This window comes from Sylvia atricapilla, chromosome 3 (genome assembly GCF_009819655.1).
Source record: "Sylvia atricapilla isolate bSylAtr1 chromosome 3, bSylAtr1.pri, whole genome shotgun sequence".
NCBI lineage: Eukaryota > Metazoa > Chordata > Aves > Passeriformes > Sylviidae > Sylvia > Sylvia atricapilla.
The window spans coordinates 111,342,680-111,369,606 of NC_089142.1; the positions used below are offsets into that span (position 1 = coordinate 111,342,680).

The 26,927-nt window shown below is 46.1% G+C and overlaps 1 protein-coding gene across 2 annotated transcripts in view; it reads right to left on the reverse strand.

Annotated features, from left to right (window-relative positions):
• The window catches only part of SPTBN1 (spectrin beta, non-erythrocytic 1), a 117,564-nt gene that overhangs the window by 81,947 nt on the left and 8,690 nt on the right, over window positions 1-26,927 (reverse strand). For both annotated transcript variants that reach the window (XM_066316618.1, XM_066316617.1), the window contains exon 2: window positions 489-688. In XM_066316618.1, coding sequence (XP_066172715.1) covers window positions 489-636 — 148 coding nt within the window. In that variant the 5' untranslated portion in view covers window positions 637-688. The remainder of the gene's footprint in view (window positions 1-488; window positions 689-26,927) is intronic.

A 26,927-nucleotide genomic window follows, 5' to 3' on the forward strand; every position in this document is an offset into this window, starting at 1 on the left:
CCAGCTAGTTTTGAGCTGTTTCCTAAGCCTGTCCCAGACTGCCAAGGTGTTTTGTTCAGAGGTCAAAAATGTGGGCATGCTACTATAAAAGTCAGGAAATCATTTACAGAATGCGTAAAAATTGCTTTGCAGGGCAGTGACTCAGAGCTGAGAGGACATGACATAATCTCTTTTCTCTATAAACAAATATGGTGAATGTATGGCCTTTAATACGCAATAATATAAAGTAATCCCATTTCAAATGAGAAAAGATCCAATCCAGTTTCATTCCTCTGCTGACAACAGTGGAATTCGGCAGAAGACAGCAAGTATTTCAGAAAGAATGTACAGTCCCATCATTTATTACTACATGACAACTACCTCCACCTACCACATTCCTCCTTTCCAGGACTAGCGAGATGTTTTGCACACTTCCAGACGGAGGTATTTTGAAAAGAGCTTTGTTACCTATCTTTTTTCTTTTTTCCAGAGCCAAGGTGAGTGCTTACCAGCCAGGGCCTTGATGCGGGAGCGCTCAAACAGCCGAGCAGAACTGTTCTCATTGTCCCAGTCATCGACATCCCAGCGGTTGTTGACATCGCTGTACTGCTGTTGGATTTCAATGTTATCGTAATCTGTCGCTACCGTCGTCGTCATCCTGAGTCTTCTCCTTAGCCTCTCCTCACCATCAGATTCTTCCTAAAACCCTCTGTCAAAGAAAAACCACATAAAAATAATCATTTAGATGGTACACATATATATTGGAAGAAAGCTCAGGAGTTTTGGTTTCAAAAATCGGGGGCTTTAACTCAAAGACAAGCTCAAGAACAGGTGAGATACCAACCACTCCTTCAGAGAACAAATATTCTCAAAAAATTCAGTGCTTTACCAAAGCCAGAAGCTTTGCTGCGTACACACATCCAAAATTGTCATGTTCAGCCCCACAAAGCAGAAAATGGATGGAACGGTGCAGAAAACACTTCCACAATTGTCATTTTCAAAAGTAGACCATTGGCTTTAGAGATCTGTGAGTGTTGGCTAAAGCATATGGAGCTGTGGATAACCCAGCTAAGAAAAACCTCAAGCACAAAGATGACCTCAATACCTTTACAAAATGGTGCAAGTACTGATGGAAAAAAAATAGATTCTCAAAAAGCCACATAAGCATTTGACAAGCAAAAGTATTTTAACGAGTCTCTGAAGAAATATTTCCGTCTCCATATGCAAATACTGACTTTGTGACTGGTCCTGACAATTTATTTATGAACTAATCCAGATAAAACCAACTAAATGATGCATTACTTTGAACTCTCCACAGGAACAACATGGCACCCACCGGCGCAACCCTTGGGGTGAGGTTCTCCTCTTTCAGGGTGCCGTTTGCATATTTATTCTGCTTTCTGATTAGGATTTCCATGTATTCATCAGTACTAGAAATAAGAGAGGCAGACACCTCTGGAAGAGGAGAAGAAAAGAGGTTATACACAGCGGTGAGCCCAGTGGGAACAGTGCCGTGCATCCCCTTCACCAGTGCTCAGAGAGACCCCGACACCCACAGGCTGCTCCTCAGAAACACACAGTTCACCTTTGCAAAACGCAATAATAACCCGAAACGCAGTTAAATATCCGGGCAAGGGCGAGCTAGGAGGGGCTGCCCTTTTACCTGGGCGGGACGCGCGCTCCCCTCACAGCGCCCCGCCCCGGGCCTGCCCTGGCTTTTCTCTCTTTTATGGCACTTTCTTATTTCAAAATACAATTTAAAAGAATAATGAGAAGAAGAAGAAGGAGGAGAACAAGAAGAAGAAGAAGAGGAAGAGGAGCAGGCACACAGCCGCCCTCCCGGCAGCCCGGAGCACGGCAAGGCCGCGGCGGCCCCTCAGGCTGAGGCCGCGCTGGCGCCACCTGCCGGCCCGGGCCCTGCCGGCGGCCGCATGTCGCGACATCGATCCGCCGCGACATCGATCCGCCCCGACAGCGATCCGCCGCGACATCGATCCGCCGCGACATCGATCCGCCGCGACATCGATCCGCCGCGACATCGATCCGCCCCGACATCGATCCGCCCCGACATCGATCCGCCCCGACATCGATCCGCCCCGACAGCGCGGCTGCGGCGCCTCACCAGCGGCGGAAACTCCCCGTCCGGGCCCGCGGTATCAGAGCGGGATGGTTGGCGTTCAAAATAGCCCACCGCACGGCAGGTCCGTCCCGTGTCCCCGCCCGGACAAATTCTGGCGCAGAAAAGGGAAGGGAGCCGCGCTGGGGCCGCTGTTACATAAGGAGCTGTTACCCAGGGCTGAGCGCCAGTGTTCGCGAAAGGTAGGAAAGAATCGCTTTAGCCATGGGAAGCTAAACAGTGAGGGAACGCCAGGAGAAGCGGCTCGGGGGAAGGTCGTGGGGACGATGCTCCCGCGGCGCATCCCGCAGGAGCTGCGATGGATCAGTCGCTCCGGCCGGATCCTGCCGCTGGGAACAAACAAAAGCACGGGGCAAAGACAGGGAGAAGGATTAAATCGCACCCGCCGCCTTTCTGCACAGCACTCCCCAGCTGATCCTCACTGAGCATCGGGCCTAGACAAAAACCTCCCATTGATCCCTTACACAGGCTGAAATCAGGGTTAATTCCAATCAAATCCACGGAGCAGCCAGGGTATAAACAATGAGTGGGAACAAGCTGGTCGACAGCATCATTTTCCATCTTTTCTATATTCACCAGTGCTCAAGGAAGTGCAGATGTGCCCCTGGAAAAAACTGCAGCTCCATCTGTAAAAATCAGTGACCCCAAAATCGGGATGCAGTGACATGTAATTTAATATAGCTGGAACAAGCCATGGGATTTGATTTATTTCTGTGTCACTGCTGCTTAGAAACACACACAACTTGATCCAGAATAAATACAACTCTAACTTGTGCTTTATCACTTCTCCCACCTTGAGCATCGCACAAGCAAAATCTATCCCAGATAAAGCTAAACTGAGCATGAGATGGCCTGTTATCCCACGCTTATAGGGTTGGAAAACCTGCCTCCTTGTTGTGATTGTAATAAAAGCAGCACCTCACTCCCTGACATCAGGCTCCCTTTACTGGGATGCAGCTCCCCACCACAGGGACAGTGGGGCGGGGGAGCAGGAAAACGCTGCACGGATTAAAATAAGCACCTTGCAGCAAAGCGAGGTGAGGAGAACACAAGAGAATACTGATTCCAGAGACAGACCCAGCTACAGAGAGAGTGCAGCCACCGCCTTCAGCCCCTGCTGGAGAACAGCTTTTCCTGAGACCTGCTGCAGCTCTGATCCAGAGCACAACCCACTGGTGCCTCTGGGAACAGGGAGGGAAGAAAAACACGAGCCCTGGCAGAAAGCAGGATCCTGACTGCGGGGATGGAGGTCCTGCAGCTGGGACGAGCTTACAGCAGGACATCTTGTGTCTCTGTTAAGGGTGTCTTGATCTGACATGAACACCAGCAGCTGCCCAGAGAGTAACGGGAAAATGGTTCAGCATTTTCCTGGAGCCTTTAATGCAGCCGAGTTCACTGTTAATGACCTTGACTGTAATCCACCTGTGAGATCAGCCCTGCACTGGAAGGACCACGCCGAAGACCCTGTGTGTGTGTAGCACACACAGACATGTGACACACACATATTTACAGATTTAGTTTAAGCCTCTGCGTGAAGCACCTACCAATATCCACAGAGAGATCACCATGGAGCACAGGGACAGAGGGAAGCCCATTTTCCAGCGAGAACAACCTTTGTCACTTAAACATCCTGGCTTGGCTTTAAGCAGAGATACCCCTCTAATAAAGGAACATTTTCTGCAGAGAGCCAGAGAAACAACAGGAATTTCAGCTGCCAACATCCTGAGCAGCATCCTGCTCAAGCCAACCCACTCTCAGGACTGGATAAACACACTGGGAACAAGACATTTCAGAAATGGCAGGTCACAGTTCCTTTACTATTCACAATTCAGACTCACTCTAGCATGTCATATAGTGCTAAAAACCAGAGAAAGCAGGCACTGGGGTTTCTCAGTTAATCCACGCCCGCTTAAAGTCATCTGCCAAAGCTGTCTGCACCTGGCTTGAAGATGTTAGCAGGCAATTCCAGGGATAGGCAGGCACAGGGGTGAACTAATAAACAGCATGGAACTGCTCCAGGCCCTGAGTCTGCGGGTCCACCACGGAGGGTCGAGAAAAATCTGTAAATTCCCAAACTTCTTCCTCACTGATAAAATAACTCTGTTGCCTTCTGCTATGGGTACCATGCTAGGCAACCTCATGAGACAAAAGAGATCAAACCATTTCATTTCAAAGCATTCCTTAAAACCTATTGCATAATCTGAGGGCGGGGGCTTGGCATTTTGTTCAAAAAGAAGAAATGGCTTGAAAAAAAAAAAAAAAAAACTCAGCTACCAGGAAGAGCATTTTCTCAGACAGTTTTCAAAGGCCACATCCAGGGGTCAGGCCTTTTGTATTTACTTTCATAAACAGAACAGATTCTGCTCTGTTTGTTTCTCAGATAATAGAAAACAAAGAGTTTTATTCAGCCCATCTGAAGAATGAATTAATTTTTAAAAAATTCATTGGCTACTCTTAAATGCAATCATGTAATTCACTAAGCAGGCTATGGCTATAATCCCTGAAATTCTGCCATAACCACACATCTGGAATTACTTCCTAATAGTTACATTTATCTTTAAAGTAAACATTGTTTTTTCAAGAGTTACTATTCTTCCAGGAAATAAGCTAAGCTGTAGTTAGATTTATGTTACTTTAACTAAGGATTGTCAAGAGGTTTTTATGGCGCTGTGATTGAAGAAAATACAGTTTGAACAGCAATCTCCAAATACTCTCATGGCTTATGTAGACTGTTCCCTGGCTAACACATAGCCCAACCCATTGCAGCTTTCCTGGCATTAAAGATAAGTTGTAAATTCATCTCTAACTCCCACTGATTGTGGGACAGGACTGGAAAAGGGGACACAGACGCTCCCGTCTCCAGGTCACCAGAGCACGTGGGTCTGGTGACAAGCATGGACACAACTGCTGTGACAAAAAGAATGGTGTCCTGATCCCACAGAGCAGATATGTACCTCCAAGAAACCAAAATTACACACTGCCTCCTTTCTGGTAGCCCTCTGAAACCAAGGCTGGACAAGCACAGAAAGCAATTCCATGACCCTCCTTGTAGGATACTTTCCCTCCCAGTCAGTCAATCTCCACTACTGATGCCTCAAACCATCTCACCAGTCCAGCTCTACACTTCAGCGTAATGATTATTACTAAAAAGAGGGAAATTTAGATAAAATGTAACCAAGCTTTGCATTTATTCTGAGCAACATTCAGCTCCCTCCTAACAGCAGCACAACAGACACTTAAAAATCATTAAAATGTCATTTTAAGCCAATATTTAAACTGGAGAAGGGAAGTTCCTCTGAACTCTCAGGGTCCACCCACATCTTGTCACCCCAACAGGGTGAGATTCTCACCCTAAGCTTCAAAACAGAGGAAAGTGGCCTGGTGAGAGTCAATAGGGGCACCCTGGGAGAGGCCCAGGGCTGGATGCCAAATGAACATACACATCAAACACCCCCACAGGTCAAACTCTGCAAGTATTTACAAAACACTGTGTAGGAACTCAAGAGTTGTACAGAACCCTTGGATTGAGAAACTGAAATCCTGAGCATAAAGCTTAGAAAGACTGGAAAATGCATGTCCCAATTCCAGCCATTTCTCAGCCTGAAGGCCAAGGAGGTGTTTCCAGGCTCTCTCCCTGCTCAGCCCCTGTGCTGCTGAACTGCAGCACATTCCCAGCGACAAGAGCTCCCCTGTCCTGACAGGGCAGAGAGGGCAGCACACTCACTTACATTCTGGCATGTTGTTTCAACTGCTGAACCAATCCCAAAATAATATAGGCAGTAAACTCAGCAAGGCTGTAACTCCCTTGACCTCCAATATCCCCTCTCCCAATCCCATCTTTCCTTCCACAAACAGAACCAGACTGTTTCTGCATTTTCCAGCCCAAGAGTGCTCCATGTCTTTGTCTTCGCTTTTTTAACCCAACCCACTTCGTGATGCTGACTCCTGCAGGATGTGGAGCCCAACAGCCCAAAGCACCCTGAAAGGTCACAGCAAAGAGGGGACAGGCTGTGCTACCAAATGCCACAGTCAGCATGTGGGGCACTTCAGGAATGCACAAATAAGGCAAGACTGAAGCCTTTTTATTCCAAATACATGCTGGGAAAGCGTGCAAAGGTCATTAAAATTAGGCAGCCCGTCCTTCACAAGGGAGGTATGGTTCCCACATCTCAGATAACCCATCACTCCAAAGACCAGGCAGTTAAGAGTGGATTCCAGGCTCTTGTTTTCCTTCTGAGGCACCCAGGATATCATGCTCTAGCTGGGAGATGGGTACATAATTAAATTAGCACTGAAACTAATTCAGAAAGCGTTTGTGCTGCTCCCTGAAAACAGACACAGCCTCACTGTACTGGAACCCCCAGCGCTGTCAGCAGGGGTGAGCGGTGCACCCTCATGCCCCACGTGAGACAAGGATTCCAACAATCAAGCACAGCCAAGGGCACAGAGGATGCTCTCAGAGAATGCAGTCATTTTTCAAAATGACTGAAAATAGATTATTTAAAAACACAAATCTCTATTTCAAGCCTTTCAGTTCCAGCACAGACCATTAAAACCTTCCAGTCCAATTCTCTCTACACTTGGAGCAATGAAGTTTCACCCAGTTTTTCATACATCAACCAGAAGACCTGGACTCCGACATTTTATCTTGAATAACTTAATTGATATACGTGGTCCAAATTTGCCCTCTGTAACATGAGGTAGCTCCATCCAGCTGAGGTTACAACCCAAGATGTGCCAACATTATTTGAAGAGCCTCCTTAAAACACCAAGAGGGGAGAAGGAGGCTTCATATGGATTTCACCCAAGGTCAGACACATAACAGGAGTTGTGGGGTGAGATTCTCTAGGCCTCTGTATTCCCCTGTGGAACATTCTAGAAGAGATATTGCCTCTGATCCATCCTCTAAAGAAGGCCATGCCCCACCAACAACTACGTACAAATCACGGACAGACTAAACCAGAAAAAATCTGGATATTTTAGGTAGAAAGTGGATGTTTTTGGAATGAAGTTGATCAAGAGGAGTACAAAGATGAAGCTGAACTGAACTCACCACACACAACACTTCAGGGTGGAGCGAGCACTGAATTCCTTCTGGGACTGTCCTTCCTTTTCCCCTCATCACCTGAAGAATGTAAAACACATTTTGCCAAGCTGCTGAGGGGGAGGCTCTGTCTCAGCCACCAGCACATCCTAGGGAGTAGAACTCCTGAATCCCCACTGAAAGGGAAAGTTTACAGGGATCCAGCAGGGCCTGGAGTCACACACAGAGCATGAACACCCATGAGGGCTGTGAGAGTAAGTGAGAATAAAACTAGCTGGGCCACATACTGGGCCTAGCTCAAAGAATGCTCAAGTATCTGAACTCCTTATTTGGTTTTTAAGGAAAACACAGAGTACTCAACCTCTTTCATCATGTGTTTGTGGTTTTCTCTAAACAAGCACTGCTGGGTAAGGTCAGTAAGTAATATTCAAGCAGTAAGAGCTTGGTTCAGCTCCAATAAGTACATCATGAAATAGTCCATGGCTGCTCCAGTGAGATCCATGAAGTAAACACAGCTTTACTCCAACTCACAAGCCACCTTTGTATCCAACATAGCCAAAAGAGATGTAACTCAGGACCCAAAAAAATCTTATGAACCATCAGCTGGGCATTTTCTAAACCTGCCATCCTGTTTTCCACTTTTAAGTAAGTCAGTAAAGAAATTCCCACAGATTTAAATTCATGCAGCTCTTGGTCATTTGCTCTAAAAAACACTTTCATCATCCTCTTAGTCTTCCCTGTGTCAGTGAAAGACAGACCCTGAAATTATTAGGATATCTGGGAATGTCCTGCCATGCACATGGCTTAGGAAAAAACCTAGGGGACCAGCTCAGCTCAGCAGTTTCTCTCTCCACCTCCATTCTTGCATTATTTTATAACTTCTATATTCCAATGATTAGATTTCCCACCCATTTTCAGAAAAAGCTGCACTTTTGAGTAGGGTAACTCATTCAGAAGGTGCGTTTTCCAAAGCCCAGGCCAAGGGAGGATGTTCCCATGGAGGAAAATTCAAGTGCCAGCTCATGAGTTTTAATTGAATACGCTTCTTCAGACTTTGCACATTTGTTCTGGTGCAAAAGCAGCTGGTCACTTTGAAAAGCAAGGAATGAGTAGCAAACCAGGGATTATGTTCTGCTCAGGACTGGAATAGCATCCTGAATGTTGTGAGGGCTTTACAAGACAGCCAATATGTGCTGGTGCACCTGTGTGCTCTGATCTGTGGGGTCAGCAGCTGGCATGCCACTCCCTTTTCTGGGGAATAGGAGTGCCAGCAGGACAAGAGCCCTTCAGCTCTTACAGCTCACACACCCACTTCACTATAAATTCTTAGACAGGAAATTCTGACCATAGAATTGCCTGACATTTTTGATAAATAAAATAATAGCAAAAAATGTTCTGATGGTGGTAAATTAATATAAAGCGATTAAAAATCTGAGTAGGATTAACAATATCTCTAATCTGTATATACCACAAAGGGTGCTCTGGGTCGAACCCAAATTAAATCCACAAGAGGAAATGAATTGGAGCTGGAATCAAAAAGGCTCCAGGTCAGCTGAGTCCCTTCTGGAACTACAGGAAGGACTTTTCTGACGTAGGCTCTCACTCAAGATAACCTTTACTCCGATCCACCCCTCAGCTTTAGCATGACTCGGCCGTCTCACAGCTACCATGGAGGAGACCTGGACCTTGTTTCACCAAACCACCTTGTAAAGGTGCTAGAAGCCTCTGCATTTCACCCTTGGCCATCCTGATCACAGAGCAAGGCAAAGATCCACTCTCCAAACACCTCTAAGAAGTAGTTGTGGATGGACTGGTGGAGGACACCAGGGACAACTTGTCTGGCAGGAAGGAAAACTGATGTATCTCACTACTTATCAACGCATTTCCAAAGAAACTACCAAAAAAATTCCTTTCACAGCCACTGAGCATTCAAAGGACAATATTTAGTATCACCCTGTTCTAAAAGCTATCTGTGGGCTGACCTTCACCAAAAGAATGTGAAAATACAGGGCAATTGTCTACAGTGGTATTTACTTTTCTTCAGCAGACCAAAACAAATTCTTTTTTAGTATTTTTCAAGTGCTCACCCAGAACAGAGTTCCAATAAAACCCAGGTGCCCTTGGAAAGGAGTTCCCCATTTCCCAGGTCTCCACTCTCTCATGACCCAGCTTATGAGAAACAGAGCTGTGAGCTTTGGAAACCTGCTGTGTGTCAGGGAAGGACTGAAAGACAGTTGGCTCTCCTTTGGATGAGGGCACTGCTGTCAGCACAGGAAAACCTTCATCTCTTGACCCTGGCCACGACCCTCACTTGGCAGGAAGTCCCAGGCAACCTGAATCCCCTTGGTGACATCACTGTTTACTTGGGCAGCAAACTGGCAGTGCCAGGTGGCACCCGGCTGAGGGGCATCATGGACACAGCACCTACAAGGAAACTTCCCTCAGGGAAAAAAAGGCAACTCAGGCATCAGTGGGTCATTCAAGAAATGCTATGATTACCTCTGTGTGACCACATAATTTATCAATATCAGTTCATATCTGTTGTATTAATTCAAATGAAGAGAGCTACAGCCAAGTGAGACATTAATTTTGAAGAATGAAGGACTTTAGTTAAACTAGACATTGCTGAAGTAAGGTAGATAAACTTCCCTTTGTTAACAGAAGCCAAATTTAAGGAACTGATAAATCAGGAGGCCTGTCAACTTATGTTTGTGTTTTCTGACTAATCAATAGACTCCAAGAATACAATATAATCATAAACCAAATAGTCCTGGCAAAACAAGATTCAGTTGTCACACAGCACTAAAAGGTTAAGAAGGCAAAGTGAGGAAGACCCATCTTACTTCATCATTTTGAGACCCCGCTCCATAAGAAGGACCAGCGACCCATTTCAAGGAACAAACTACTCATGCTGAATAGCTTTTGATTAACAATGATACAAAGCGAGGAATGGGACGGACCAGAGTTATGAATTTGCATTTGTGGTTTGGGTATTCAACACTTTTGTACATAAAAAGACCCTATGAGCATCTGTAAATTGTGGTGTGTATTTGGGAGCTATCCCGGTGTGGTAATAATCATACACTTTCTAACTTCAAACTGTTAGAGAGTCTTTGTCCGTCACAGTTTGATATCGGTATTAGATCAATATCGTTATTTTTTAACAATTTACAAGTTTCTGGGGGTGGGAGTAGGACCGGAGGTGCTGTGCCATGACTCTGGGACCGGAGTTTCTGCTCCACTTCCCACTCCTAGAGAGGGGTTCTTACACAGAAACGATGGCCTTGGATTCCATTTAGAAGGAGAGCACCCCTGAGCCTGCCCTTGCTACAGAACTGACTCCAGGCACTGACACACTTCCATCCGGAGCACATTCCTCCTCCTGCGGTCCGTCTCCGGAGCCGAGACGCGATAGCTCTGACCTCCTTACAGGAGGAGGGCTGCCAAGTAAACAGGCTTGGCTTACCAGCCAGCCAACTGCTGTCTCCCCTGCCCTTCTATTTTCCCTCTCCGCTTCCACACCCCACCCTTCTGAAAGGTCCCAGCCCAATCGATGGGCGTTCAACCTGCGCATGGCGAGTGAGCCGGAGCCTCTGCCCATCGCGGCGGCGGCGTCCCTGCGAGCTCCCGTTTCCTTGGCGCAGGGAGGAGGCTGCGACGCCCACCCGGGTCATGCCGCAGTGCTGAGCCGAGGCACGGGCAGAACGAGCCGCAGCCGTGGGAGGCTGAGCACGCTCAGGGCTCCGCGATCCCGGAGTGTCCCTGAGGGAGAGGCACAAAACCAGGGAGGAATGGCAAGCCACCCTAATCTACGCCTAGGCAAAACTCCTCCGCGTTGGAGAGTTTTATGTAAGGGCAGGGAAAGGCCCCATCGCTCCCGGCCAAGGAGGAGAAATTGAGGACAGGCTGCTGCTCGGGGGAGGCTGCCTGGTGACGGCTTCCAAGGGAGGAAGAATGACACTGAGCTGCTTTGGCTCGGCCCCCAAACTGCAGAGCAGCGGTGGGAAACCGCACCCAGGGAGACGCCCAGGGAGAAAAAGGATGTTTTGTTGTGGAAGCTTTTGTTCTGGACTCTGTTTATTAGCGGTCCTTCACAGCCAGGCAGGCAGAGCGGGGAAGCAATTTAAAGGGCTAGCCTGGAGTAAATAACCTGCTAAGCAGCCGGCAGGTTTGGAATCAGCAAGCACGCAAACAGACAAACAACAAAACTCAGATTCTGGGGGCAGGAATGGAGAAGGATTTGTAGGCTCTCTCCATAAGGCAACAGAACTGAAGCAACAGCTGGTTTCAGCAGCTCCAGCACTAGCCCAGGAAGGAGCAGCCCCGAGTCCAAACACGCGGAGACTCTCATTACGAAGAGACACAAGACAGCACTAACTAATTACCCCACAGCAATGCTGAGATGATCCACCTGCTCTCATACAGGTATTGGCTCCAGGTATCGGAGATTGCCGAGACCTCCTTCACTGAGCGAGCTCTGCTATAGCCAGAGATGCTCAATCAGCTCCTGAGATCTGGACAAAGAGCTGGCCTAGTAAAGAGGAATTTTAAAAACAACTCTGATTTGGACAGTGCGGTGGTGCCAGAGGAGGCACATCAAAGCCTGCTCCAGAACAAGCACCTCCTTCAGATGCTGGAGCCCAACTCACAGCCAGGATCATGCAAAGCTTTGTCTCTTGCACTGGAATATGTTACAGGTACTATAGGGATTCCAGCTGTTCTTTCTTGAATGACAATAAACCGAAACTAACCAACAGAATGCGACAATTTTTACTTTGAGGAGATGAAGATGGTACTTGACTGTGGATGGGAGAATGCCAGCACTTCTCTGGTTGGAAAGTGAACTGAGAAATGGAGCGGTTTGATACTAAACGCTCACTTGAAAACAGAGGTGTTAAGAGCTGTCCTGGAAATCAGCATAGCCTGCAGCAGCAGCAATGCACATGTACATCTTCGGCTAGAGAAACCAGAAACATGGCTGAAAGCAGTCTGGAAAAGGATCCCACCCCGGGAAGAGGGAAATGTCAGCTGTCACACAAGTAAATCACTAAATCAGACAGTGTAAGGCACGATTCTATCAGGCCAACAAGATTCCTGGTTCAAGTAACCAAGCAGAGTTTGGAGTCACTGCTTCCCAAAGAGCAGGAAATATGTCTCATCCTCCCCAGGGCACACACAACACACATCATCCACTTCTTGGCAGGGGACTCAAGAGCACCACATCCCAACTGGTCTCCTCTCTTCTAAACTAAACGTTTAATGGGTTAGTGGGCACTGACCAGAGGAACACAGGTAAAACTAAGCAGGCTGCCTGCATTTGCCCACATGGAAGTTTTAAATGGACACCAGCTGTTAATTCCTTTCTACATTCTTCACATTCTTTTTGGCCAACTCCCGACAAGATTAACAGAAACCTTTCCCCTCCAACTTTCATCTGATGCATAGATAAAATAGTCAGGCAAGGAAAAGAAATCTATCTCATTATAGCCTTCATTTAAATGCATGCTTGGTAGATTCTCAGCACATCCCTGCCCTTTGAGATAGGTTAAAGAGCCTTAATGCCATCTAAATTAAGTCAATTTGTTATTCAGAACATTATGAGCAAACAGTTTGCATCCTGGGAAGAGAAAGCACACGTAAAACCCTGGGAAATAAGATGATAGATGGGAAGAAAAGGTCCAAAAAACCTCCAAAACGCTATGTCTTAAATAACTCGGGTCAATATTTTGGTGCTTTGATGTTTCCACTATGGCTGAGTCTTTTTTTTTAATAAATATTTTAGTGCACATCCTTGTGTGCTGATTCATGTGACAGAAGAGATATTTATCATTTTATATATGATAGAGGGACGACTCTTTCCAGGTTTTCCATGTCAGTTTGCTAATCCTTGGAGTGTTGTCTTGTCCACCATCCCCAAGATGCTGCTCCCAGCGAGTCCAGCAAGTCTAGCCAGGACACAAACCCCGGCCAGCCCAGATCCCTCCAGCTTGGACCTTGGCTACACAGCCAGCCAAAGGCCTTTTCCAGGAGCCAGGGCCAGGAGAAGGGCTCCTCAATTCCCTGGGGCCATGAGAGGAGCCCAGAGTCCTCCAAAGCACGTGCTATTCACAGCTCTGGATTCTCCAAGTAAAACAGGCAAATAAACACACCAATGACATTGGCTCTTCAAAGCATCCAATTATTGTTATTGGCACTTGGATCCAAACAGCCTCTGGCCACACGTAAACACAGCCTGGCTTGCACAGAAGGGGAATGGGTCCAAAGGGTCCAAAAGCTTGATTGTCCTTTGCATTGACCTCCCAGGGAAATTGTACCAAGCATTATCACACCAAGGGCTCCAACCCAGCTCCTGGAACAGGAGGAACCACAAGGAAACACACTGGAAACATGCTGATGACTCAAGGGGCAAAGCCCAAGGCTTGCCTACAGATCCCACCATCACAGTACTGAGACAGAACCTGCATAAGGCAGTGATACATAAAATATCTGATTCTTGTTTCATTCTGATCTGAGGTTTTTGTCTGGGAAATGGATCCTCAGCTGGCACAGCCCCAGCCCAACAGCTGCATTGCTTTTCTACTTCCACAAACACTCGGAAAGTTCGCCCGAGCCTTGTTTGTGCTGGCAGACAGCCAGCACTTTATTATTATGTACTATTAGTTCATAGTGAGAAATGTGCACTTTAGGAAAAAAAAAAAGCCCCAAGAAGCTCAGTAATTGGGTACAGATGTTGAAGATTTATGAAGCTCTCCCCACTGGACAGGATCTTACAGATTGTTTCTATCACCTGTTTGCTTTTGGAGTTTTTAATAAGATAACTATGTGTGCTATCCTGGAAAAATATTCCAGAATTCCTCCTTCAAAAACCAATGACTTTTGATCTTCATTTGTCTCCTCTCAGTAACAATCTCTCCTCAGAGTTCCATAAATGCCACTTGATATTCATTTCGTATCTAAATACGATCTTGGCTGTTGTTTTCATTACCCAGCAAGTTTCAAATGCAATCAGACAATTTCATTCTGAATTCATGGCCCAGAAAATAAACCTGACACATCATGCCAAGACCCCAGCAGTTAGAATCCATGATTAAATTTCTCAGTATTCAAAATACCTGATAATCTTCACCTTTTTTCCTATTTTCTGGCAAACAACATCTGCTCAGCATTTTTTGGGACTCCTGCTTGCCCAATGCACAGAGGCCAAACCTCACTCAGCTTAAGCTGCCTGCAAAAGTATCTCAGTTCCCATCCAGATTTCTGAACCTTGGTCCATTAAATTAATTCTGCAAAATACTTGAAATGTGCAAAGCTCTGCAACTGACAGCAAACACCACGAAAGTGAAAACACAAGGAAGTCACTGGCATTTTTCACAACTGACCTGTAATGGTTTTGCCATTTCAAATTACATCAGGAATGATTTCTTCCCACCAGCACAAAATGGCAAAACGAGGCGTATTTCACTCGGAAATTGTTTTTCCAAGCATTTGCAAAGGAGGATAAATTACCGAAAAAGGTTCTATCTCTGCAAATCAGCATGTGGGACCAGCAAGTTTCTGCTCTGACACCCATCAAGGAGCACCTAGACCCCTCTCTCCTCACCTAGGGCACACCTCAGTTTGGCTGGATAGCCTGACATTGCCCTTCACCTTTCCCACAAGTCACAGCTGCTGATAAATTCTTCCTGAAAAATGATTTCATCCTTTCCGCCAATGTGGGATCACAGCACAGGTCCTCTAAAGGTCAGGACCTTATCACAGATTTAGACACTCAGTTCCCACTCGAAAAACAGTTAATCTGGTACATTTGGAGGGTTGGAAAACAAATCTGTGGACATTACATTTTCCCCACAGCTCTAAAATTTACTTTATCAGTCACAATCGTACTTTTAGCTCAAAAAAAAGTTCTAAAATGTTTTACTATTTGTGTTTATATGAGTTCATACAAGGTGAGTACAGCCTCTACACTGAATGTGGAGAAAGAGACAGTGAAAAGAGCACATGGGTGGGGTGTGTCCACTTTCCTTTCCTGAAGGGAATTCAAATGGCAAAAAGCACCATTAGAAAAGGACAAGTAGAGAAATAGAGAAAAGCAGAGAAAAGCTCCACTTCACACCATGTTCTGTCACAGCCAACATCTGCCTGTTCTCTCTGCTTTCCTGAGTCACACTCCCTGCATTCAGGGCCTTCCATGGAAAACCTCCACCTTTCCCTGAATTACAGAAGACTGAGGTCTGGAATTATCTTGGGTTATGGAAATGTATGAAGTAATTCCCATCCTTCATTTGCCATGATCGCTTGCCTTGGATCCTGAACAGATTGGGCCTTATGTCAACATCACTTTATTTCACGTACCTAAATGATTCTTTAATTTAATAAGAATGAAAACATTACCTAGGGAGAATAAGTACAACAAGGGTGATACGATTATGAAGGAACGCTTGCAAACATGCGGTAGAACCTTCTTTAGCTTTTACTTTTTTAAAAGCTCAGATTCTCGCCCATTGCAGATTTACACCTGCAGATTTACAGGGGAAAAAAAAAACAACAAAAACAAACAAACAAAAAACACACACACACACCCAAAAAAAAAAAAAAAAAAAAAAAAAAACACCAAACAAACAAAAAAAAAACAAAAAAAACCAAAAAAACACCACCAAAACCAAACAACAACAACAACAACAAAATTCCAACAAAACCCAGAACAGCCCTGGAGCCTTTAGAAAACGCTAATCCTGATCATTTTCCACCTAATGACTGTTTACTACAGAAATGCCTGGCAGCTCTCCAGATCTTCCCGCTTTTCCCCTTCTCCCACACATCCCTCTGACAACCATCTTGGGCGAGGACAGGAGAAAGCTCTGCTTCCTGGGGGAAATCCTCTGCCTCCTTTCGCTTTCAAGGCAAAACCAAAATCTCCAGGCTTTCAAAGCCTCACCAGCTGAGAGCCTGGAGAAAAAAATGACAACCGAGCAGAAAACTTGGGTGTTTTTCAAGGATTTCAAAACCGACATTGGTTTTAAATGAAGTGGGAGTGATTTGTTAAAAAAATATGGATATTGATCTAATACCGATATCCAACTATGACGGACAAAGACTCTCTAACAGTTTGAAGTTAGAAAGTGTATGTTTATTACGACGCTGGGCAGCGTGAGGGATAGCTCCCAAATACACACCGCAATTTACAGATGATCACAGGGTCTTTTTATGTACAAAAGTGTTGAATACCCAAAACACAAATGCATATTCATGACTCCGGTCCATCCCATTCCCCGCTTCGTATGGTAATTAGCCAAAAAGCAATTAAGCATGCGTAGTCTGTTCTTTGAAATGGGTCGGTGGTCCTTCTTATGAGGTGGGGTCTCAAAATGATGAAGTAAGATGGGTCTTCCTCGCTTTGCCTTTTTAACCTTTTAGTGTTGGTGACACCTGGATCCTGTTTTCTCAAGACTATCTTATTTATGATCACATTGTGTTCTTGGGGTCTATTGATAAGTTGACAGGCCTCCTGATTTATCGGTTCCTTAAATCCGGCGTATGTCAAAAAAAGGGATGTTTACCTCAACAATGTCTAGTTAGTAAAGGGAAGTTTACATCAGCAATATCTAGTTTAACTAAAGTCCTTAATTCTTCAAAATTAATGTCTCAGGAGCGGTTCTGTGATTCTCTGACCCGCACCAGAACAGACTGGAGCAGACCCAGCCCACCCCACTTGTTTCAAGCGCCATTCACTGTGACTTGGCATTTGAAGCTGGAACAATTATTCGTGGTCAGATGATCTCCCCGCTCCTGACCAGCTGTGCTTTGATCTCCCCCTCGCAGCTCCCATGGATCTGGAGGAGGCCCAGCTCCCCTCCTTACCAAAACTGCAGCATAACAGTTCCTTGGGGAAAGTGCAGCCTCACTGCAGCTCCCAGACCTCACACACGCCTGCCATGGGACCAGATGTCTCCTGGAGCCCTGACCACCATCCTCTCCGTGGCTTCCACCCAACGCACCAGACTCCAGAACCCCCGGTGAAAGTGAGGAATGAGATGTAAAAGCACAATGGGACTTTTAACTAAAAGGATGAGGTCAGCGCTGCATCGCTTTATGATGGGAATTGGGATAAGACAGGACCTCAACACACGCATTTGAGGGAGGATGGTGGCTGCTCCAGGAATAAAGCAAAAGCATAACCAATCCAATGCGCTACAATCAATATTTTAAATTAAATCAGTCCAGCCCATATTCAAATTAGGTCACCAGTAATTAAGGCATTCTTATTTGGAATGGTAAACCCAGAGAATGCCTGGATCAGAGCATTTCTCAAAGAGAATATATTAATGTGAGCGTTTGGAAATGCATGATGCACTCATAAGAGGCTTTAATATAAACCTCAGGATTACACTATGCCAGCTTTTCAGTTATTATACTCTCCATGAAAAGCCAGGTGCTGGCAGCAAGAGGTTAAAGCAGACCTTAGAGCATGGCTTTGCCCTTTCTCTTCCAGAGGATGCCACTGTTGGTTCCTACTCCTGCACCACGTGCAGCTGAACAGAAGCACTGGAGGTGGGATTTTAAATAAACATCTCTATTAATGATGCCATCAATGCCAACACAACACACAAGGGGAAGCCTCAGAACTTCACCAGGGACAGCAAAATCAGCCCCTGTAATTTCTAGAATAGTCTGCTTGGTTGACTCCATCTTAACACTCACCACATTCCAACTCAGCCATTTTAATTCCTGAATGGCTGGAGTTTGCTTTCCCTTCATATGGCACTACACAGCAGGCTCAGCTGTCTGGAGACCAGGGATCTCTCCCTCTAAAGCACATGCAAGTGAAAGATGGAGACAAAAAAAACACTGAGTGAGGCTGAGGAGAGGCAGTGAAGCAGCCGAGCGAGGTAAAATGACTGAATAAATAAAAATGCAGAATTTTTAGATTGCTCTTGTTTCAAACAGGCATCTCAGGAAAAGCTCCACACTCTGGTTCTCTCCAGAGGGTAATGATGAATGCAGGCCGTGTCTGTGCTGCTCTAACAGCAGCCCCAGAGAGAACTCTCCCATTCCCAAGCCGTAGGAATGGGCTGGCACCCACTGGGGCCTGATGTCAGACACTCAGAGGCAGGGCAGGAGCAGCAGAGTTGAGCCTTTCCCATCAGAACCTAGGAACCACGTGGACACACAAATCCCGCTCCCCCTAAGCATCCCTCCTGCAGGCCCACCTGCCCGGGAGCCCCTCTGGGATCTCTGGACCCTGCAAATGGCCCTGTTCTCCAAAACCAGGCATCCCCTGTGTAGAACAGGGAGTAAAACCCAAGGCATCACAACCCAAGCCATACATCCATGCCCACAGCCCCCAGCTCTGCTCCAAAAGGAGCTTCCTTCTCTCCAACAGCAGTTCCCAGCACAGCAACCTCTGTAATCCTCAAGGACACAGGGCACTGCACAGCTTTGGAAAAACATCAAAAGGAAAGGTTACCAGCAAATCCCAGAGTTTACTTTTGCCCCACTGCAGCGCTGTTCCTTGCACTCCCCCAGCACTTCCAACTCGCACAGAGTGGCACAACGGAGCGGGAGACAAAACAAGTAATTTTCAATATTCCTTTCTGACATTCCACCATGCTAATGCAAGTTCCAGGCAAACAGAACCTTCCCAGAGTACCAGAAAAGAAACAGAAAACAAGCTCTGGGCAATAGATGAACCTACAGGATCCACTTTGGTGCTTGTCCACCTGCAAGTGCCTGAAGGATGATCCCTTCCCTCAGCTCTTCCACAGGAATTGCTGGGAAGGTGCTGGAGCTGTAAAATCCCTCTGGTCAACCATGATAAAAAGATATTTGTGCTGACTACCACATACTCGTTTACCAAATACATTACAAAAACTAGCACCAAATACACATTTGTTACCTCAGCTAAAAACATGAACAGTATTCCCCTGAGCAGAAATTTTAATTTAATCTACCCAGAACAGCCTGTAGAAGGACAGACCCAAACAAGCCATATTTGACACAGATAGATTAGACAGATGGTACAGTGTGGTATAAAGGGGATTTGTGCTTGCTTGACTTTGGCATGGCTGAATAACTTATTAATTGCAGATACACAAGAGTTGTACTAGATATTTTACAAAGATTTAATGCCTGTTAAAACTTCATACCATTCAAAGTTATCATAGGTTCTGTACAACAACAGAGGGGTTGTTTTGCAGCTCAGTTTGGCTGCACACTCTTCAGAGCCTATTGTGATGTATTTTGATATAAAGTGTGTACAGGCAGCAAAATTACCAGTGCTATGCTATTACAGAAGCTTTGAGCCACCTGTGAATTTAGCTGAAAGATGAATAGAAACACTGATTTAAAATAAACCCTCTAAATTCCTGAAGGCTGCTGAAAATCTCAAACATCACAAGGAAGGTACCTTCCTCTGTATTCCTCTGCTCCCTTCCCCAGTGGCCGCTATTGGATTCTTCCAGGATCCTGGTGAAGCACAAGATTTAAAGATGTTGTTACAGAGAGTACAGAGGGGATGAAATTCAAAACTGGGGACCATTCAAACCCGAGTTAATGCCAGGAGTCCACACATATGGCAGGAACAGCAACACTGATTTCAACTCGGCCATTTTCCCTGCAGATTCTTATCCCTTGGGATCAGCATTTCTGGCACCTACTGACACCACCCCAGCCCCATCCAGCATTGGAATTCCAGTCTGCATTCTGAGACCGGGGTGGGTTTGTTGTCCCGAGAGCTGTAGCACAGCAAGGCACCTCTCCAAGCTGGCCAAACCCAGAACAAAGCAGTGTTGGCTTCCAGGCAGGAGGGGGATCTGGAGAGCAGGAAATTATGGAGAGCCTCAGACATTCTGTGCAGAGCAAGAGCTGCCAGCTCCCGCCTCCCCTCCGAGACAGACCCAGCCAGGCACCAGGGCTGGCATTTCACAGGACAAAAATGACTCCTTACTCACACAGCCTCCTCCCAGGCCCAGGCAGGCATCCATGACCTCATCTCCCACCGGCACAAGGGGAGGGTCTGGGCTCCTGTGTGGAAGTGTCAGTCAGGAGTAACCCAACCACAGACAAATTATCAGCTAAAATAGAACAGCCACGTTCAGCTGCCTGACGGGAGAGAGTCGGTGGTGCAGGGGAATAAATAAACCAGCAAGGGGACAGACTGTGGGTTTGGGGAAATAGATACTTACATTTTCACTTGACCTCTCTGATGTTAAACCTTTCCCTACTGATTTGTGACTCTGACAAGCAATACATTAATTAACCACTTCTACTGAGGGGTTCAAATTTAGCCTCACCGTCACTCCTTTTAGCAACAAAACTGGCAGAAAATATCAAAAACAACATTTTACCACCAGAGTAACTACTTCTGTAACTCTATAGGTCTCATTTGAGACAAAACAGCACCGAGATCTCAACCCAGAACCACTTCCTTACCTGCAGCAAAATGCTGGAAGCTTCATTTTCACTGGTGTTGGGCACCAACAGCTCTCATCCAAAATAATTTGGTCTGCAATGTGCCAAGCCTGAGGCAAAACTCTGATCTCCCTCCTTTCATTATCTCAAACAGCAGCTGTGTCTCTAGCACAGGGATTTCAGGATACTTCCCCCTGCCCAAGCTTTGGGAAGGCTTGCAAGGTCAGAGCAGGGAAAGCAGAGTCATCATCTGCTTTGCAAGTCCAGGGAATACCCACAAAACTTTCAACCAAGCAAAAATTACACCCATCAGTACATTAAATTCAGTACAAGCGAAACAGGAAAGTGAACATGCCACAGAACATCCTGGGAGGAAGCCTTAGAGCAGCAGGTGGTCACAGGGCTATGCAGAAATTCTCTAGCCCCAGGAATGCTGTTATAGGGCTTTGTCTGGCCTTTAGTTTAACTCATTTAGGGCTTTTTTCCTCAAATCACAGGGCACATGTGAGCCCACATCCTACTCCTAGGAAGGCTCTCCCAGTCTGTGTCCTGGGAATTCTGCTCCCTACTTCAGCCCTCACTTCTTTACTCTGACAAATGAAGACATGGATAAGTTTGCCTGCAGGTGTCAATGCCAAGATTAGGAGAAAGGAGGTTCCGAATCAACAAAATTAGGGCCATGTTTGAAGCTCAGCAGGAATTACAGCTTGGATTCACCTGTTCCTCAGGCAGATTTTCTTGATTATCAAGACTAGAACGGCTCCCTGTCCTTCCTCCCACTTGGACCTGCTACTAAATTAATCAATGATGGTTTATGAGCAAGTTGAGGACAAGAGATCTGAAATTCAGCCCTCCAGAGAACAGCCAGCCATAAGTCTGAACAGCTTCTTTCTCTTCTAGAGCAATGCTCAGCATTCTTCTTGACATATCTTTCAATTTTGCTCATCTTTCCAACGGTGGTCTGGATTTTGTCAATGAAAAGTGAGCACTGAAGCCAAGGTCCCTTAAGATATTCCAGATACTTTTAGTTTCATATCCTCCAAAAGTTATCTGAGAAAACCCAAGACATGGCTGCAGCAGCCTGGGCACAGGCCGGCAGGTTCATGAGGACGCTGATTTGAAAATGAAAACAACTGAATAAAACTGAAGGAGACAAAAGATGTGGAGATGCCAGACAGAAAGGTGAAGGTGATCCCTGACAGGAAGCATTAAGATCACTGCCACCAGTAGGCAGTGCCATCATAGCCACGGAAATGCACAACCTGCACACCTGGACTGTACAGAACTGACATCACTCACCCATCTTCTTCATCCATAACTCCAATGTCACAGAGGAGAATAAAAATTAACTTCTTTTGGAGACCTGATAACCTCTCTTATCTCCTGTGTGAGCATGGTCTGCCCAGGAAACAAGCCAGTGTGAAGAATTTAATCCCTCCAGGATGTTACTGAATTAAAATAATGCACTTAACTGCTCACCCAAGCACCAATATGGTGTGAGAAGTGCGTCAACATCTCTGTATGTAAAGTGGTTAATAGGACTCAGGTAAAGACATTAGGGGGACGCTGGTGGCCTGCAGGGCAGCTCCCTGCACAGCACACATGGACATTTCACATCAGCATTGCCTTCCAAAGACAAGCCACTCAATTCTGCCTGGATTGCTAAAGCAAGGGGAACGAAAACTCATTTCTGTACAGATCTGAGCTAAGACTGCAGCCTTTAGTGTGACAACAGGCTCAAGTACCACACCTGAGGGACCTGATACAAATCTAAGCCCAGGAATCCTGGCTCCACTTACAACAACAGGTGATCTGGACAAGGGAAGAATCACTGGCTAATTGAGAGACCCTGATCAGCAGCCAGAGGCCAGGGAAAACCAGGACTGAATCCTGTGTGACTAGCCATGTCATGCCCTGTCTACAGCATGTTGGTTTTTTCTGGGTGTTTCATCTGTGACTGAAATTTGCACCCTTTTGGGTTTCCAAGATATGGGCTTTGTGACTAGAACAGGGTGGCTGGGTGCCAGGGGAAGTAGGAGAACACACAGGGACCTTCTCTTTCTTGGAGCACCTCCTAAAGGAGGGAAGAGCTCCAAAGACAGCTGCCAGGGCACGGAGAGAGAGTGTTAGGGCACTCAAGTGCTGCGATCCCAAAGTGATTCCAGACACAGCGACGACACGGAGATTTATCAAGCTCTTCCTTCACTGCCAGCCCCCTGGCAGCACATGTCTCCACAGCCAAAATGGCATTCCTGCTGGGGGAAATCCAGGACAAGCCTGTTAGGCTACTGATAATACTGTCAGAGAAAAGCATTCTGGTTTTGCCTTGTGGGATCCACCTGCTCCAGGATTCTCTCCCAACAAGGCTCCAGCTGTGATGGATGATCATCAGAGGGGTTTCCAGCTGAACACAACTGGCTGAGCCCAACTTCAGCTGATAAATGTTAGTGCTCTGTAGGTCTCCTCCCTACAGAAAGGGGAAAAAGGATCTCCTTTCCCTTGGAACTTCTGAGGCAAAGAGAGCAGTCCTGCTGTCACTCACCTGGACCAGCAGGATTATATGGTCAAATTAAGATTTTCCTTCCCCCTTATTTTTGGCTAAACAGTGTTTGCTGAAAGCCTTCCTGGGCTTCATTTCCATGAAAAAAGGTTGTTTGGGTCCTTCCTTGCCTCATCATATCATTAAGATGACTTTGAAGCCACGTGATAAATCCATTTTTCCCCATTAAATCCACAATGGTCATTTCTGTTTGCTTGTCCTTTATTTCACCCTAGAGGAAATTCTCTTTTCCAATATGTCTTTTGTTGATGGCAAATGGAAAGAAATTATTTTGCTGAAATGGTATTTTATTATTAAATTTTGCATTAGTTAATGCACAAGAGCATTGGAATAGGGGAGAAACATAAACACTTGCCCTTCAATTTTCGCATTCTTGAAGCGTGTAGGCTGAGGATATCAGCACTTGGAGCACATATTCCAATTTGCCAAGCCCTTGATCTTCCCACTGAGTTCAACCCTCAGGATACCCCCACCCTTGTAAGTGGCCTCCCAAGGGCAATTAGTGGCTTGCTGCAATTTGCAGTGCTCCTGCCACAGACACGCAGGGAGGGCTGTGCCCACAGCCCTGAGAGAGAGGCTCACACCCTCTGCCAGCTGCTCCCCAAATCCCTGTCTGGCAGCCATCAGGATGGAAGCCTCATTCTGATGAAACACTCTCAAGGCAGTTTTCTACTGAAATCCTGATTTTTCTTCTCGCTTTGCTTCCACTCTTATTTTCTCGATTTCGTTTTGGCTACTCCTCATTTTCTTTTGATCCACTTCCTGCTCGTTTCTCTCTCCCACCCACTTGTCCTCTGTGTCCAACAACAACACCAGCAGATGAGGGGTGAAGAAGCCTCAGCTCAAGTTCCACACAGCTCCAGCCTCGGGACTGAGCCTTTGACTCTTTCAATATTCAACTCCTCAGCTGAGAATAAGGAAAGGATGTCACTGTTCACGGCTATTTTTAACACTGCAGAGAAGGTTTAATATTTGAATATCAGAATTGTAATAGCATTTGCAAGAGGAATGGACTATTTTTAGCAAAGCCCCTGCTTTATGGATGCCTCACAATCACAGCACTGTAAGAGGGAGGGGTGACCAAAGAGGAGGTTGTGACAAAGCTCTGTGCAAAGGCTTGTGTTTCCCATGCCATTTCAAATTCTGCATGGAAACAGAGCTGAGGAGACTTACCACGGTCTCCCACAGAAACCACCACGAACAAGGCACAAAATCACTAATTTTGAAAGCTTTCCAAGATCCAGCTGCTAAGCCCAGCCAGGTGTCACAGCTAAAACCAGGGCTGGGAGGTCGGCACACACAATATCCGTTCTTCCCCATCCCTCAATAGCCCTTGAAATTAAAAGCCATTAAAAGAACCTACATCCCAAACTCCCGGCTAAAATGAACCATAGGCTTGTATAAAAATTCCCTTAGCTACATTTCTTCTGGCCTTTGCCTGGTTTCTGTTTGCTGCAACACTCAAATGACAAAGCCTCCTCCCCCTTGTTGTTGACACCACAAGACAGCCCCTGGCCTTCCTTCTAAACACAGCAACTCGGAAACAAGCCCATGAATTTGGGTTGTTTGGATTCTCCCACCACACATTTTTTAAACAACACACTTCCAAGCACATCTAATGCTAATCCCATTCCAAACCATCCCATCTGACCCCGTGGAGGATCCCCTGGCACCCACAGCTACCACCTGCCAACACTGAGAACAGGTAAAGCAAAATAACTCCGTACCAACAGAGCCAGGAAAATTCCTCATTGTCCCTGGGGAGACCTAGGTTCTCTAGCAATCAATCTAGGAAAATGTACCAAGTGCCAGTCACCAAACACAGGGGCGCATCATTTCCCCAAACATGTCACTTCTGGGAATTGCCTCATCGGTCCCTGGAGGAGAAACCCAAAAACCCAGCTAAGGCTGACATGGTCATTCTACTGATGGAGGAGCTGCTACCAGTACTTCACACTACTACTACTACTATTACTATTATTATTATTACTATTACTATGATTATTATCTGCAGTTATTTTGGAGCCTTCCATCATAACACCCTGATGCCCAAACCACCACCCCAGGGAACAGGAAGCTCTCTATGGCAACTCACATCCAAGATTTCTCCAAGGAGCAGCAAAGGGTTTCCCAAGTGATTCTTGGGGAACAGATACCTGAGGATCTGTTCGAGGACCGAGTGCCAGCACAAAACCCACAAGCACTAAGAGGCAGAATCCAGCATCCATCCAACCTCTGATTCCAGACACACTCTGAGATCCAACCATTACCCCAACAAGGCCACCACTGACCATGTCCCCAAGTGCCACATCCACACAGCTTTTAAGTCTCTCCAGGGCAGCTGTGCCAGGGCTGCACAACCCTTCCCATGGAGAATTTTCCCCTAATATCAACCTAAACCTCTCCTGGTACAAACTGAGGCAGTGTCCTCTGCAGAGACGTATGCGGGCAGCAGGTGATGTCAGTCAAAACCAGAATGGGCAGATTTTTAGAAGGAACAAAGACTTATTGCTCCTGTTGACAGCCCAAATGAGAAATCTTCTTAAATTTTAACTTAATCAAGGAAGGAAATTATGTACCAAACATTCCAGTCTGCTACTGCACACTGAGACCAATTCAGAGAAAGAGGAATTGAGTGGTATATTCCCATTACTACACAGGTAATTTCAGTGCTTTGTGTTCGGGGAAAACAAGATTATCATTTGGAACACTGAGACAAGAGACTTGGTCATTTGCAAGGTACAAAGCAAATTCAAAACCTGCTTTGTTGCTCCAGTAATATTTACATAATAGTTATTTATATGTATGATGAGTGTAAGCACAGTTTCAGGACAGTTAGCCAAGGTGAGTCGCCCAGCTCTTTAATCCTCTAATAACACGCTTGGGGTGCAATTTGGGAATTCATTCCCCTCTGATGGAGCAGCTGTACTGCTGCACAGTGACCATTTCTCAATGCTCAGCCCCATCAAATGGCACTGTTTTGATCAATCCACAAAGCAGAGCATTAAAAATGCATACAAGGACAGTTTTGCTCCTGGTTTTATGTATCTGCACGCCCTCCCAGCTCTCCTTTAGTTATGATGGCCATGCTACTAAACACCAGCAAGGGACCACATTTATCCCAAAATACACATAAAATCATAGTGGTAAGCCTGCTACGGGTGCCAATCTAATCGAATTGGCTGAAAATTAATTTCAGGCCCAGGGCTCTTCCATGGCTCCCTGGATTCCTGCCATAGCTTATGACAACCAGAAGTTAAAAGACCAAACAGCTGTCCTCCTGTTAGAGGCATCCTGGAATAACATGGATGCTCTGCTCAGAAAACTGCCCTAAAGGCGATGCAGGGGTTCATTGCCCTGTGCCAGGAATCCAAGGAATCAGAGGTGTCACTGGACGGACACGAAAAACGACACTCACCCGTCAGGTTGAGAAGTGAGAGAACAGGAAGGTTTATTTTTGGGTTCAGGGTTTAAATAGGGTTTGGACTGTGACCAGCAATTGGGGAACAAGGTTAACACCTCTCTGACTGCACTGGTCAACCTAGAAGTCTATCAGTTTTGTCCTTCCCCTTAGAAAATAATGTATTATTTAGAAAACGTCACTGTTTATGTTACAAGCGTGAGAACTCCAGTACTGAAATGTGAAAACATCAGAAGGCTGAAAAATCAGGGCGACACAGAGGGACTCTCTGAACTCTGCAGCAGCTGTGCTGTGCCACTGCAACCCCAGATGATTCATGTCATTTTCTGCTGGTCAGCAGCAGCTGTAGAAACATCCCTCAGTGCTCCACCTCGCCCTG